Here is a 15,641-nt window from a genome sequence, read left to right on the forward strand (position 1 = left end):
GCAAACACCCCTTCGGTCGGTATAAAAACGACCACAGTGCCATTAGCGTGATAACAAGGCGGCAGTTAATGCGTCGAGTGAATCAGAATGGCTGGCTTATTCGTGATTCAGCCTGTCTACATTTGGACGGCGATTTATAACCGCTAATAAACGCGTTTATTCAATTTCAAGCAAGGACGACCGATTTCCACACCATTTCCCGCGTTATCATCCAAACTTTTCCATCGAACCATCTTTCGTTCGATGCATTTCTTTCGGAAATGCACGTTTCTGCCGTTTCGCGCTCACCTCAGTGCGTTTAACATTGCATTTTACTCAGTTACCGGCCAATTGAACGCGACACATATATTTAAGTAGTGGAACATAGTAAATTTCCATCGCTTATCGTACTATTCCAATCAAATACATCGTTTGTTTTGGCAATTACATCCTTAGCTGTGCTTGGTAAGTTCCTTTCATTCTTACTCGCTTTATATTAAAATATTCCTTTTTAACAGCGCAGCGAAAGTAAAGTTAAAATTGAGAGGTCGATAGAAATGTACTCGTTATGTAAGCTACATTCGTTTTTCACCAGTCCATTAGACAATACTAGCCGTCGTACAAGTGTTTCCATTATTATACTAATTGCTATGAGAAATATTTATCTGGCAGCTTAAGAAAAACGTCGGATTAATCATCGAAAGAATCAACAACAGGCGTAATTACAATTAATCAAAGATTGTGTATACTAGGGAAAGCAACCGAGTCGTAACGCAATGATCATTGACGAAATTGTTGCAAAACACTGTTTAACAGCCCTCCTCGATTCGATCGACTGGCCACAGATCAGGGAAACAGGCTGGAATCGGCGAACACCGGGTGATTTGCGTGAAAAGCGGAAGCCGCCGTCGCGACTTTTCCCTTCCGTCGTTACGCTCATATGCACCAGCCACCAGGCAACTACGATCGTTGCACACGTCCGACTGGATCATTGAGAAATCTTTCTTCTTTCTTTTCGAATTACCAGAACGCCAATTCTTATTGGAAATTTAAAAAAAACAAAATCCGTAGGATCCATTTAATATGAAAAAAATATATAAAATATCCAAAGTATAGTTCTCGTAAACTATCCAAGTATTCAAAAATAACCAAAGTATTCGAAAATATTGAAAATATAGCATTCGAAAGTATCCAGAATATTAAAAAACGTCCAGAGTATTCAAAAACGTCCAGAGTATTCAAAAACGTCCAGAGTATTCAAAAACGTCTAGAGTATTCAAAAACGTACAGAGTATTCAAAAACGTCCAGAGTATTCAAAAACGTCCAGAGTATTCAAAAACGTACAGAGTATTCAAAAACGTACAGAGTATTCAAAAACGTACAGAGTATTCAAAAACGTACAGAGTATTCAAAAACGTACAGATTATTCAAAAACGTACAGATTATTCAAAAACGTACAGAGTATTCAAAAACGTCCAGAGCATTCAAAAACTTCCAGGGCATTCGAAAACGTCCAGAGCATTCAAAAACTTCCAGGGCATTCGAAAACGTCCAGAGTATTCAAAAATATCCAGAGTATTCAAAAATGTCCAAAGTATTTGCAAGTGTCCAATGTATTCGCAAGTGTCCAATGTATTCGCAAGTGTCCAAAGTATTCGCAAGTGTCCAAAGTATTCGCAAGTGTCCAAAGTATTCGCAAGTGTCTAAAGTATACGCAAGTGTTCAAACTACTTGCAAGTGTTCAAACTACTTGCAAGTGTTCAGGCTATTCGCAAGTGTTCAGACTATTCGCAAGTGTTCAGACTATTCGCAAGTGTCCAAAGTATTCGTGAGCATCAAAGCATCGAAAGTATTTGCAAGTATAAAAAGTATCGAAAATATGATAGGTATAAAAATATATTATAAGTAATCAAAGAGATCAAAAGTATTCGAAAGTATCCAAAAGCATCAGAAGTATTCGAAAGTACCCAAAAGCATCAGAAGTATTCGAAAGTACCCAAAAGTAGCACAAATACTCGAAAGTATCCAAGGTATCCAAAAAGCTCAAAGTTCGTCTGCAATTTCCGGAATCGATACTAAGTCATCATGAAGAATATGCGAGTCACATTGAGCTGTGGTTTCATTCGCACTTATTATTCTGGGAATTCACACAACAATGAGTCGCTCATCAATCATTCACTCCGTATAAAATTAGTATTGCAGTTCTTCCGACAATCTAGCAAATTGAAATTACAACGAACATGAATCGGGACTTTTTTGATCCGATTAAGAATTCTTTAGGTCTTGAGTTGAATCCTTGGTGTTCTAGGTGCTATCGTAATTTTCTCAGTATTACGCGAACCTCTATGACATAGAATCTATTTAACCTACATCAGACACCTTGTATCGCAAACGAAAGTACACCGAACGCCAATAAAGAGCGAAACGTTACTCTTTTGTCGGAATTCTATATATTCATCTGCCGATGTACCTACATCCAAAGAATACTAATCAAGTACCATTTTATGATGGTACTCTTACTCCATCTTGGCAGAGGAAAGTTACGCGCTTCTTTCTTTAACGCTTCGTGTACTGAATTATCAGGACATTCGGTAAATAATGCAATATTTTTCAACAGTTGAGTCTAAAAGGAATAACATAGGCGTTATTACGTTATCGGAAATTTGAATACGTAATTTCACAAATAAATGGTAGAGAAATTTTTTATCATCGATCAATCGTCACGCATCTGATACACTTTCCTGTTTGTTCAATATACGAAAACAAACTGTCGTTAGACGAGAGCTATGTATGTAAATAAATTAATATAATATAGAATATAATAAATAGTAAATAAATATAAATAAACCAAATGCGTAACTTATGGAACCACCTAATATTTCGTTCTTCTTACACTTTCACTCCGGAAATTCAATGTTCAGGTGTACCCTGAAGAAGCGAACTGTAACGTTCGCGAAGCGTTAACGCAAGAATGCCACTCATAATACAATCGTCTTCGTAAAAGTCAAGAGCATGACATCCATCGATCATCACGAGAGCTTCAAATCTAAAATATCTGTCTCCTATATTTTATCAAATTTATCATCTTATATTATATCGCTACTTTGCTCTAGAGCTAGGTATATTCGCGTCCACTCACCGATCATGAGGAACGGTGCAGCCAGATTCAACCCGATGAAGTCGACACCCAGGTATATGCAGAGACCAAACGCCGCCACAGTGGCCATTGCCGCAGAGACGTTTCCAAGAAGTCCCAACCAGGGCTTGCTGCGTACCCAATCGGTCATCATGCACGTCACCACAGAGAACAGAGCCATTAAGATAAACGTGCTCGAGAAATAAGGTACTATGGTCTTGGTGTTCTCCTCCAGCTCCAGTTCCAAGGTCCTAGAAGCGAACCTGGCGGTAGCGATGTGCTTGAACACGTTGTTATCCTCCACTTCTCTCAGCGTCTCAAGAAACGCTTCTTCCCAGGCTGCTCCGCTATTTTCAAGATGCAAAGGATTTTAGATATACAGTGTGAGTTCCGTATGCTCGCGATTTTGCCAATTTCTTACGTTCACTTCTACACTTTTAAAATGTTTGTAATATATTTAACAGCAGCAAGTGAGTACGTATGTAACGTGGAAGCTTGGACACGAACTTACATCGCATCCTGGCGAGCATTGTCAACTGTGAGAAAGTAGGCCAGCTGCATGGAGGGTACAGACTCGATGATCAGGTCCTCGTCGATCACGCTACCTCCAAAATAGACTGGTAACAGGTGAATGTCCCAAGTGACGGGGTTCAATGTCACGGGGAACGTCAGGTTCAGCTCCCTCTTTTCCACATCCCTGCAAAGTGCTACCGACTACTTAGACCCTCAAACACACCGATTAGTCTTAAAAATATTCTTCTAAATATTGTTTTTCACGAAAGATGACAAAATATGCAATTGTATCTTCCTGTTTTAAAAAATATCTCGAGCTTGTACAAAGTACGAACGATTGTTATTAACGTAGATGATTTTCTGTTTCAATTTTACGTTCAACATTTTCTTAGAACATTGTAGATCTTTCTGACATGTTAAAATGAGGGAAACATCGAAACTTAGATATTTGTCCTAGCAAACACATAAAGATCTGTTGCTTAATGAAGTTAATAATTAACAATGCCACGATTCTAGCAATATACTTACTCTATGACGTGATGTAGGTCGAGAATGTCGTTGTTGAAGCAAGTGTCCAACCATTTGGCACAAATCTGACTATAAGTGAACTCCTCCCCTTCGTAGATAGCTTTCGTGTTCCTGATCATCTTGTCCAGCTGCCTGAGTTCGTCGAACACCGCTGTTCTCAGCAGATTATCGTTTCCATCCTTGGATGTGATGATCACGTGGCCGAATCGACCTATTTAAACCGACAAATATTACACGAATACGTTTGCGAGTAATTAAAATTCGTATGAACAGCGATTTGGGAGGGAGATTGAGGAAAAGAGAATTTAAAAAGTAAAATGTGTAGGGAACCAGGCGAATGGTTCCAGTCAGCAGTTGATTAACAATGGCTCGATGAAACGTGAAAGTTCTCAGACTATATAACAACAAACTATACTCTGCACAGCAGGTTAATTCACGCAGCATGAAATTACACACAATACAAACAAGAAAAAGGAGAAGTTGATGCACTTTCTCCTTGAACTTCGCCGACGTATTTTGTAAAATGTAATTTGACTGGCGTCGGTATTTCCTTTTAAAATCTGACTCACCTGGCCTGGTAATGCGACCCAGGTTAAATTTGTGGCTGTAATTGACCTTAAAGTATTGCTCGACGATCGCCCTCTCCATTTTGCTTGGTCCATTTGTCGGAGAAAACAGATACTCTGGATCTATCTCGTAATGGATTTTCTGGTATCCGGTGAAGCAGATGCAGGCAACGAGAACCGGAACTATCACGAAGTAGCCGGGATGACGGCCGACCACCAGACCCAATTTGTGAAATGCCCGGTTTAGGAAATCGTCCACGCATGTCAGATTGTTCCACATCTATACAAAGCATTGACAAAGCTACTTTATTTTATATTTATTTCATGTATCTATATAAATATATTTATTTATATATTATATATTATATTCTATATTATTATATATTGTTACATTTATATATATATACATATATTTATTTTATATTATGTCTATATACACTGTACTATGTAAATATATTCTTTTTCGTTGTGTCTTTTTTTTTAATTTCATCATATACTCTTATATGGAGTAGTCAATGCATTTTTCTTATCCCTTACAAGAAGATACCAATGAAATTTAACCAATTTATGAATTAATTTAATTATAACCAATTGAATAACCAATAAATTATAAATAAATAACCAATTAATTTATAAACTGTTACAAGTTATAACATATCATCTATTACAATTACTCCCACACTATTCCAACTGTGTATAAATATAAACTATGTACATACAGGGTGGCACAATTAAAAAAGTGTCTCTTTCAGTTGTGATAATGGAAAAGATACCTAATTTAAATGGTATCGAAGAATTTCAGGGAAAACAAGCTTGCAAAACACAAATGTTCCTACAGGACGTTGGTCCCTTGATGCAGGACATTCAAACTGTTTATAGAATACTTTTTACGTCATCACGACACGAACAGATATTCAGGCGGACTTGCTTAAAAATGGCCCCACCTGTATGGTATATATCCAGAGCAGGGACGATTGGGTAATTCTATTCAAAATACAGAGAAACAGTAAAGATGCCTGGAATTTACTTTGTAAATATAGTATTCTACGTTCGTGTTGTGGAAACCGTATAAAACGGCAGAAGTACCATCAGCAAAGAAATAACGTTCGTAACCTGTCCATTCTATTATAGTTGAACGCGTTGTACATACAGTTGAAGATTGTCATAGCGGTTAACAGTAGTTCAGAAGGAACTGGTTCTCAGACGTGCACGGAGATGGCGATCGATCAACGTTGTTTGAAATTTATGACATAATTGCCATAACTGCAGAGCGGTGCTGTCAGAAAACCGAGGGAAACGATAGAAAGTGGAGCGAATTGTTTGTTCCAGCGTAAGCAACGAATACGAATATTAACGACAGACTATTTCGCAACGGGGGGCAAGAAATTAGGAAGAAATAAGTGGAAAAAAGAGCGTAACGCAACGTTTAAAGGAATATTTCGAATACCAGAGTACTATTACGATCTCCGATCAGCCATGGCAAAATTACAGGTTGCGAATGTAACTCTATTGAAACGACTACTCGTTTGTAATCGATGCTTTTTACACGAGAACATGATCTACGCTCGCGTAAGCGATTTCTGAAAGAAGCAGCAAGAAACGCTAAGAACACAGAGAAAGGTGTGATTAAGAGTACTTTAAGACAGTTTAAAATTGATACAAAGTCTAATTTTTCTAATTAAGGAAGGTTAAAAGAGCAAAGGTATAATTAGTTTTTCTATTTCACACGTGCAGGGCAAATTTAAGATCCAATGAGTTGTTGTACTTTATTTGGTCTTCACGATCGGCTCTTCGTAATTTTGGAAAGATCTCTCGTCACAATATCGAGATATTGAAGATACTCAAACGTTGCTAGTCTCGATAGCAGCTGTACCTTTCGTGTCTTACAAAACTTTGTCAACTTGTAAACTACTTTCGAAAGGATCTTATAAATTATCCTCGTTTTCAACTGTGTCGTATTAAAATATTAATTTCTTTTTCTCTTTTTATTTTTCTGCATTATTTACAATTTACTCCTTGTCATATTCCAACTTAACTTTACTGTCCTCGGTCTGTCGAGTGACCGGTTACAAAATTTAATTTAAAATTGTACGTTCATCGTTATTTCTTCTGTTCGTCTAACTTTATGTAAATTCTCATACTAAGAAAAAGCTGAGAAATTGATTAATCAGAAAATACAAGAATTTCCACAAAGTTAAATGGACAACAAAATAACGATGAACGTACAATTTCAAGTTAAGTTTTAGCCGGACCTGACAAGGTTAGCGTTAAGAAAATAAACCAATCGAGCGAAGGATTAGGGGGACTGAAAAACAAAAGCAGAATGTTTGACAAGACGAATAAAAAATTACGTAGACGATTGTTATTGTGCTCGTGACGCAATGGAAAAGCACACTTAATGCAATAACGCAGACATCCGTCTCTGCTTAAGTACCCAGTCGTGTCTCAAACTCGAGTTCAATTTTAGCGATGAAAATCGCACACATCCGTTCTTCTCTGTTTGGTCCAACCAAACTACCACCACCGTCGCACGAAATTCACATTCACTGCGCATTATCGTCATCATCATCATCATCATCATCCTTGTAACATAGCCGAAAAAAACAAAACAGGGATATATTAAAAATTCTAAATGAAAAGTGGGTTAAGCGAATTCGACCAAAGCGTCATTGAAAAACAGGGCGTAAAAATGACGCACGAAACTTGACCTAGATCGGCACAATACGCGCTTAGCATAGCGAAATGATCGTCAGCTGTCGATTCTTCGGATTCGGAACGGGATTGCGGTAAGTCTGGTTCAAGATCGAAGAAACGGGCCGTCACTGTTTTCTGGGAAGCTCATTGACTCGCAACTCGTCTTACGTCAGATTCTGCCCAGCGAAAAACACAAACACGGCTCCTGCCAGAGCGTCGACCTCTGCCGTCAGCTGATCAGACTCTCCAATAAAAGTTTTTGCAATAATGGAAAGTCCATTGAAAAAATGTTCTGAGAAATCTCATCAAAACTTTTAATCGAATTCTAAAAGACGCTAAAATCGACTGAATCAATTCCTTGAAAGGAACTCCTTCAATGCGAACTCTGCAGCCACAGTGTATTAAGTCACGCTTATCAAACTTTAGAGCAGAGACGTCAAACTTATCATTTTTGCGTTATTATATTAAATCAAAGTGCAACTCAAAGTTTACCTAAACTTAGGAAATTTATTTACTTAAGAAATCCCTTTATCGAAGTAAGAATTCAGTTCAAAGCTAATGAAAGTTCAGATCGTGTTTAACCAGTCAACTGTTGCGACCTCTTTGAAAACAGGACACCTGGAATGCGTGGTTAAGAGTAAGCGATGACGAGTATACTCGTTATAATATAATATGTTATAATATAACTGTTATAATATAGCTGTTATGATATAGAATTAAGTCGTAACGAAATGACCGTTCTATTTTATTACTCACGGGGCTCGTCATAACACAAAATACTGCAATTTCTTAACGACGAGTATACTCGTCAGAAACAGCTAACTGATTGACCGAAGCTTGGAAAATTTATTTACTCGCGAGGATCGGTTTATCGAGTTTCTTAAGTTCACAAACTACGAGTCTGATCGAACCTGATCCAAGTCAAATTTAATGAGGAAACTTGAAAAATTCATTTCTCCGACTTTCTTCTTGTTTCTACCGTACCGCGAGAAAGAAATTACGTAACACCACGAAGCTTGTTTTCAAAATAATGGAAAAGCTTCACCGACTGGTTTCTACCCGTGTGAAAGTTACGCAATCGTTGTTAATTAGCCTGATTAGAGCGCGATTACGTCGGCCAAGTTACGATTTCATTGGACAGCTGGAACAAAAGGTTGGCTCGATTGTTACGCGACTGTTATCCAATCGTTGCAGATCGAATAAGGAGCCGTGTTACCCAATGACCGGTCGACTGACTACTTTCTCCGTGACGAGAGGAGAAAGATGGCCATCCAGATCGTGAGATCTGCGTACACGACGCTTCGAAACCACGTCATCGAATCACCGATGGAAAAACCAGCTGGAATCGAGTGCAAGTGGTTTTAGAAAGTCGTTCACGCTCGAATCCTACCGTGTCCGGAGCCAATGTCCTTCCGTTTCTACGGATAACCGCGTCCACGTAGCTTTCCAATCTTATCCGTGAAATCTGCCATCTTATTTCCATTCAAATCACGGTTTCCGTAATTATGCGGTCTAGTGACACTTCCCCATTTTCACTCTTCCACTCAAATCTCCACGATGATGACAAATTTTCTTCAAAACTCACGCTTAATGTTCTCGCGTGATTTATCAAAAGGACTAGGTTTGCCTCTAGGTTACTTATCGCAACTACACCTCCAAATTTTCCCAAATAACTTTTCTCCCAATCTCCTGTGGTTCAATGTGGCCGCTTCCAAGAGCATCTTCTTCGTAACTTCAGTATAATCTTCAGTTACGTGACACCCGTTGCATCATAGGATTGCGTATTTTAGAGATTTCGAAAGAAGAAATAGATAACGCCGAAAGCAACAACATACAACGTTAAGTAGAAGTATATCTTCTCTGAAAAAAAATTAGAGTACGAAACGTTATATAGATGAGATCCTGGGGAAGAGACTAAACCAGCGTGCACAAGAGCCAACGAGAAAGGGTAGGAGGAGGCACTAGACAGATGAGATGTTAAGGAAGAATGCGCGGTATAGGGTTACGGTAGCCTGTATGGGGACTGATGATCCAGAAAGAACGAGCTTCTTCCTGAAGAAACAATGACGAGGACATTGATCCAGAGAATGTAACAGGAGACCCTGATCTAGAGCTACCGGTCTATCCAACCACTCCAGTGTTACATGATCTTTTAAACTACCGTAATGCTTCTTTAATCCTGCCATAGGCACAAGTGCCACTTTTTATTCGTCTGTTAAGAAATATGAAAAACTAGACTGCGGTCTTTTATGCAAATTTATATTTTTATCCACACGATTAAAGAATTAGTACTTGGAATTAACGTGCTTTTTTTTTTTTTTTTAACTATTGAGCGTCATAACGAGAACTCTATTTTAGGTATTTTACACGTATTTATATTTTGTAGCTTTGTACGTATTGTATTTTATAATTGTGTAGATTGTACGCATACTGTGCACATTTTTGTATCTTTAAATTTCTCATAGATGCATGAAAATCCGCGATATAATGGACAATTAGATAATCCATTAGAAGCTACGAATAATACAATTGTGTGACTTTTCTTCGTTAGTCTTACAGGAAGGCTGAAGAAGTTTGTCTAAATTTGGTTTAGATTAGCTCATATTAAAATTCAGGCCAGGTTCCCATAATAAAATTCTCCTCTGTAGATTCTTAGGTAATCTTAGAAAGTGATTCCCATGTAAATTTCGTAGGGAATTCGTAGGACTGACCTAATCTAGGTTCAAACATAGAACCTTAATCAATTAACCTTGGTTCTTAACTATCCCTTCCTCCATACGTACAAGCTATTAAAAATCCCACGTTTTTAACAGGTTTAATAACATGTTTTCCATTCTGGCCTTTTCCCCGCGTGTGAAACAGTCCGATAAACTTGCACCGGATTGCCCAATTGACCAGAATGTGGATTGACCAACCGGTGTGGTAATATATTGAATAATAATCGTTGGTTTAAGTCACAATGTCGACAGCGATAAAATAGTTAAGCGTATCAAAGGATTCTCAAACTTTCAACGCGACAAATTGGCCACAGCAGTCTGTGGCCCGTAACGCAATTGAAGTAGATAACCTCCAAGGGAGATGATTTTTTACAAGTAACGAGGAAGTAAGAAACTGTGTGTCATAACCTTTCCGAAATTAAATTAATTAAATTAATTAAATTAATAACCGTATCTTTATTGCTGCCATTCGGACCGTAATTCGCGTTGATAGTGTCATAACTTAACTTTTACCAACTTAACCTTCTATGTACAAGATGTTTCATAAGAAATAGGCAATACATAAGGGTCGATAGTGTCATAACCTAACATTTATCAATTTAAACTTGTATGTACAAGATGTTTCATAATAAGTAGGCAATACTTAAGAACCGACAGTGTTATAACCTAACTTTTATCAACTTAACCTTGTACGTACAAGATGTTTCATAATAAGTAGGCAATACTTAAGAACCGACAGTGTTATAACCTAACTTTTATCAACTTAACCTTCTATGTACAAGATGTTTCATAAGTAGGCAATACTTAAAAACCGACAGTGTTATAACCTAACTTTTATCAACTTAACCTTGTACGTACAAGATGTTTCATAATAAATAGGCAATACCGAAGGGCCGAATTCAGCGACTGAAAACGATAAGAAAGATTTGTATGAAACGTGTGTGCTGTTTGTATACAATATAATTTTCTCTGTCGCCACTAACAATTAGGGTAAATGATCGCACTGTAAAAGATGGGACACCACGTATATATGCTTGAAATATATACCAAACTTAATTTGTTTTTAATCTTTCGATGTACCAAAGCACAAATTATTACATTACTGCCGGTCATTGCCGGGGAAAAAGCATCTCGAAAGAGTTAAATCGCGTGACGGTGTTTAAATGCGATTGTCTTGCATACTTTCACCAATTTTTTTGGCACTTTCGGTGAAACACTCGTTAGCTTCCGGTCGAAGTAATTACGGTCTACATGCATTTATATAATCTTAGGTTGCATGAAGAAGTATGAGGATAATAACGTGGTTTTTCCAGGCCTAAGCGACCGACATTATCGAGTCTAAGCGAGTCAGTGGAATTTCGTGGTAATGAATGGTCGCTTGAAGAATGACTAGGATAATGGCAATGATCCCTCGTAACGCTATTTCATCTGAGACGCTAGTCACGCCAGATTGTGATGGGAATGTCAAGTCGGTTTCGCTTCACAGGCCTTGTGCTCGAAATTTACAGCGAGCCGTGTCCCTATGTAACCATCGTTGCCCTTTAGTGAAATTTTATACTGAAATATTATAGTGCGCGACGTATTTAAATCCAGAACTTAGAACTATCTCGACGAATATTTGAAGTCTGACGAGACAAACATAATTGAGAACAGATTTCATATATTAGACGATCGAGTGACAAAGGTCTAAACGTCAACGTTTAATCGTTTAATCCACAATTTGTTCCATTAATCGGTTTAATTTTAAATTGATTAAAAAAGATTCACAATATCGGAATCGTGAATAGAAATTTCAAAAATTTGATCAATATTTTTATCTATTTCTATTCTTTACCATTTCTTCCTCCATCTAGATCCTCCAATTTTATGAAATTCGGAAACGTCACGATATTTTACAACACCAGCGTTTTGCTACATCTTTTGTAACGAGATAAAACAACAACTTACTTTAGCTACGATTTTTTGAAAATAATGTCGCGTAAAATGTTATTTCGCTGCTCGCCATTTATGGTGCATTTAAAACTTACTAAATAAATTTGTACGTATAGTCCAAGCGTTTAATCTTGCTAAAATTCGGGAAATAAACTCCGCGCCATCCCTGAACTTGCTTAATATACACTGACGAAGATTTAATAGCATTAAAATTCAGAGAATAACAGATACCACTGCCGCATGATTTTATTTCTGACCTACACCAATCTAAGCGTATTTAATTATGTTTCTGTTTGAACTTGCTAACTATGCAGAGTCCTATGCACAATCTAATTACGTACAATCCAAACTTAATTTATTAAACGAACTACTTGGATGCTTCTAAAGTGAATCAGATTAAATTTTGAACCGAGCAACTTCGAAACTTGACCTGTGCGAACAGATTGTATAACGGCGAACCAACCAACACGTGGATCGACAGGGAGTTGGCTTTATCCGTGATTTGGTAAATTATAAAACGACACGAGGATTGCCTGGGACAAAGATTAGCCTGTTCGAAGATCAATGTCTCATCATCGTGTCAACCGAAAGAGGCGGAATAAGAAAATTGCGATAGAATCGTGTCATTGCGACATGGCCAAGCGATTTGTGCCAATTTCTCTTTCCAAAATTAGCAACTCTCGATTCGCTAGATTTATTCCAATAGTGGAGTAGCAATTTCTACTTAGAAAAGAAGTTATCATCAAAAAACTGCAAAATGATATTATGTTCGAAGCTGGTATATTTTTTCTCCACATTCTCTACAGACTGGATGATCTCAGAGCTCTTAGTTTAAACAATTCAATCGATTAACAAGTGGCTTGAATATTTTATTGTGAAAATAAAAGAGAAGAAATAAAAATATATTGTCCATTAACTATAATTCTGAGTTTCTTAGCAAGACCTTTTGTGTAATAAATGATCAAAAAATAATATTCCTAGACTGATAAATTACAAGTTGTAAGTTACATAACTTCTCTTTCATAATTTCTTCTCAGACATAATAATTAAGTAACTTGTTAACTTTTTAATCTATGTGGAGAATTCCCCTCGCGTTTTACCAAACTTATTACCATTGTATAAGAGTATTTAATAATGCTGTAGTAGCATCTAACTTAGGGCTCGTAAACTTTCATTAGTAATATTGGAGTAATTATGCAACAGGCGAAAGTACAAAAGCTTCAAGACGGAAGATACGTAACATAACTGTACAACGAATTTTTACATACATATTTGTGGAGAGTGCAAGAATGCACGGAATGTACATAATATGCAAAAATATAAAAAATATCCAAAGTATAATATCTGTACAAAATATCCCAAATATACTACATACACAAAATATCCAAAGCATGGTATCTATACAAAATATCCAAAGCATGGCATCTATACAAAATATCCAAACTATAGTACAGTACAAAATAACAAAATTATAGTAGTAGTACAAAATATCCAAAGTATAGTTCTATGCAAAATATCCAAATTATAGCAATAGTACAAAATATCCGAAGTATAGTACCTATGCAAAGTATCCAAACTATGATCCTATGCAAAATATCCAAAATATAATACCTATGCAAAATATCCAAATTATAGCAGCAGTACAAAATATCCAAAGTATAGTAACAGTACAAAATATCCAAAGTATAGTACATATGCAAAATATCCAAAGTATAAATACCTATGCAAAATATCCAAAGTATAGTACCTATACAAAATATCCAAAGTATAGTACCAGTACAAAAAATCAAAATTATAATAGCTATGCAAAATATCCAAAGTATAGTAGCTATGCAAAATATCCAAAGTATAGTACCTATGAAAAATATCCAGGGTATGGTATCTATGCAATATATCTGAAGTATAGTACCTATTATAATATTCAATGAATGAAATTTTCTACTTGGATTCGATTTTGTTTAATTAGATTTATAAAAATACCCGTTTGCATAAAAAACCGCAGTGTAATAAAACGAAACTGTATCGAAACTGCGACATTTCAGCGACGATTTCCAATTGTTTCCTCTAAGCATAATTTTCATTTGCATTTTATTTCTATTTTATCAGTTGTATTAACAAAAATATGAATTTGCGCAAACGTCAGCAATCTAGGAAAAACATACTACGCGTTATCAGTGTAAAGATGATGAGATAAAATCAAGCGAATCAAAGGTGCACGTGGCCGAGAAGGAAAGTAACGCTTATAAATAATAAAATGGAAAATGGTCGGCCACGGTATGCTTTCTCGTCGACACGGTGGTTGCCCGCTAGAAGAGCCGCTTAGCACGATGCCTCTCGGTTTTCATGGCTGGATTCGACGAGTACGCGGCTCCATTTTCACGAGAGGGGAACAAAAAATGATGGAAAAATGATGGAAAAATGAGTAAACGACGCGTGGACGGAGTACACTATCGTTCAAAAACATTCGAAAATTCGCTTATTTTTCCCAAGACACTAATTATCGAGAACGATTTGGTCCTTTCTAATCGTCATAATTACGTATAACAGTATACTATAACCCGGTTAAATCAATTTGCAAAAGTCAATATGTAACAATAAAATTGTCCTTCGTAATTGTCATACCGTATAGAACTATTTTGTTACTCGACTACCTGTTTCTCTTCAGATTCTTTAATTTTTCAATTATAAGACAGATTAAGACGGGTATTCTAAACAAACAGACAAACTCTTCGTGTTACTACAACCAGTGATATTAATTAGCAAACGTACGTATCGTGTATAATTATTTAAGCGCTTCCAAATTATTGCAAATATATAAAATACACAAACTAAAGATCTTCGATCTTAGTTTAGAGTGATCTTACCTCAGGGAATCATATACAGTTTTATATGTTGTTGAAAATAATAGTCGATATTGATTGGTATAAATAAAAAGCAATAATATCAAAGATGAACAAAAATTGTTTCTACGGACACAATCAAATTAAGTGACTTTAAATATATCTGTCAGTGTTCAGATCTTAGAACGATTGGAATATGTGTCACGAGTCACATTCTAAAACTTTATATAGATTTCATCAGGTGTTAGCTATTTATTGAAAACACGTATGTAACTTAAGTGATGCAAATTTATTCATGTTTTAGAAAAATATTTGACCTCAGCTATGATAAGAATTTAAGCAATTGATAGAGAACAGTCTTCTATAATAACGTTGAAAATACAGTACACAATATCAATGATTGAATTACAAATATTTACACATTATCGTGTATATCATACTATACATTAATACACAATACAACACCTAAACAATAGTAAACACACAGAAAGACAGTGAGCGTTGCTTCTATGGCAAGAAGAAAAGAACAAACGATAGAGAAATATTCTTCTACCGTAATGTTGAAAACGATAGAAAACATAAATGTCTCGATTGAATTGTACCAGGCGTACAAACACTCATACACGGTATTGTATAACCAGGTGAATCCATAAAAAGATAAGAAGCGTTACTTCTGTTGGAAGAAGTGAAGAAATAATTATAGAGAAACATTCTTCTATAATGATGTTGAAAAGG

The 15,641-nt window shown here is 36.4% G+C and overlaps 1 protein-coding gene and 1 long non-coding RNA gene across 5 annotated transcripts in view; one reads left to right on the forward strand and one right to left on the reverse strand.

The window, feature by feature from the left end:
• Ptr (patched domain-containing protein) overlaps positions 1 to 15,641 on the reverse strand; it is a 55,322-nt gene that overhangs the window by 6,884 nt on the left and 32,797 nt on the right. For 3 of the 4 annotated variants that reach the window (XM_072018695.1, XM_072018698.1, XM_072018696.1), the window contains 4 exons: positions 4,727 to 5,003; positions 4,158 to 4,368; positions 3,628 to 3,813; positions 3,120 to 3,463 (listed from right to left, as the gene is read on the reverse strand). In XM_072018695.1, coding sequence (XP_071874796.1) covers positions 3,120 to 3,463; positions 3,628 to 3,813; positions 4,158 to 4,368; positions 4,727 to 5,003 — 1,018 coding nt within the window. Of the gene's footprint in view, positions 1 to 3,119; positions 3,464 to 3,627; positions 3,824 to 4,157; positions 4,369 to 4,726; positions 5,004 to 15,641 lie in introns of those variants that run through there. The other variant, XR_011801943.1, reaches the window with a different exon arrangement.
• On the forward strand, positions 22 to 3,358 carry LOC139995331 (uncharacterized). Its single transcript, XR_011801947.1, has 2 exons — positions 22 to 444; positions 3,094 to 3,358. It is a non-coding gene; the product is annotated as an uncharacterized lncRNA (long non-coding RNA).

The sequence above is a fragment of the Bombus fervidus genome, chromosome 15 (assembly GCF_041682495.2).
Source record: "Bombus fervidus isolate BK054 chromosome 15, iyBomFerv1, whole genome shotgun sequence".
In the NCBI taxonomy this organism is placed as follows: Eukaryota; Metazoa; Arthropoda; class Insecta; order Hymenoptera; family Apidae; genus Bombus; species Bombus fervidus.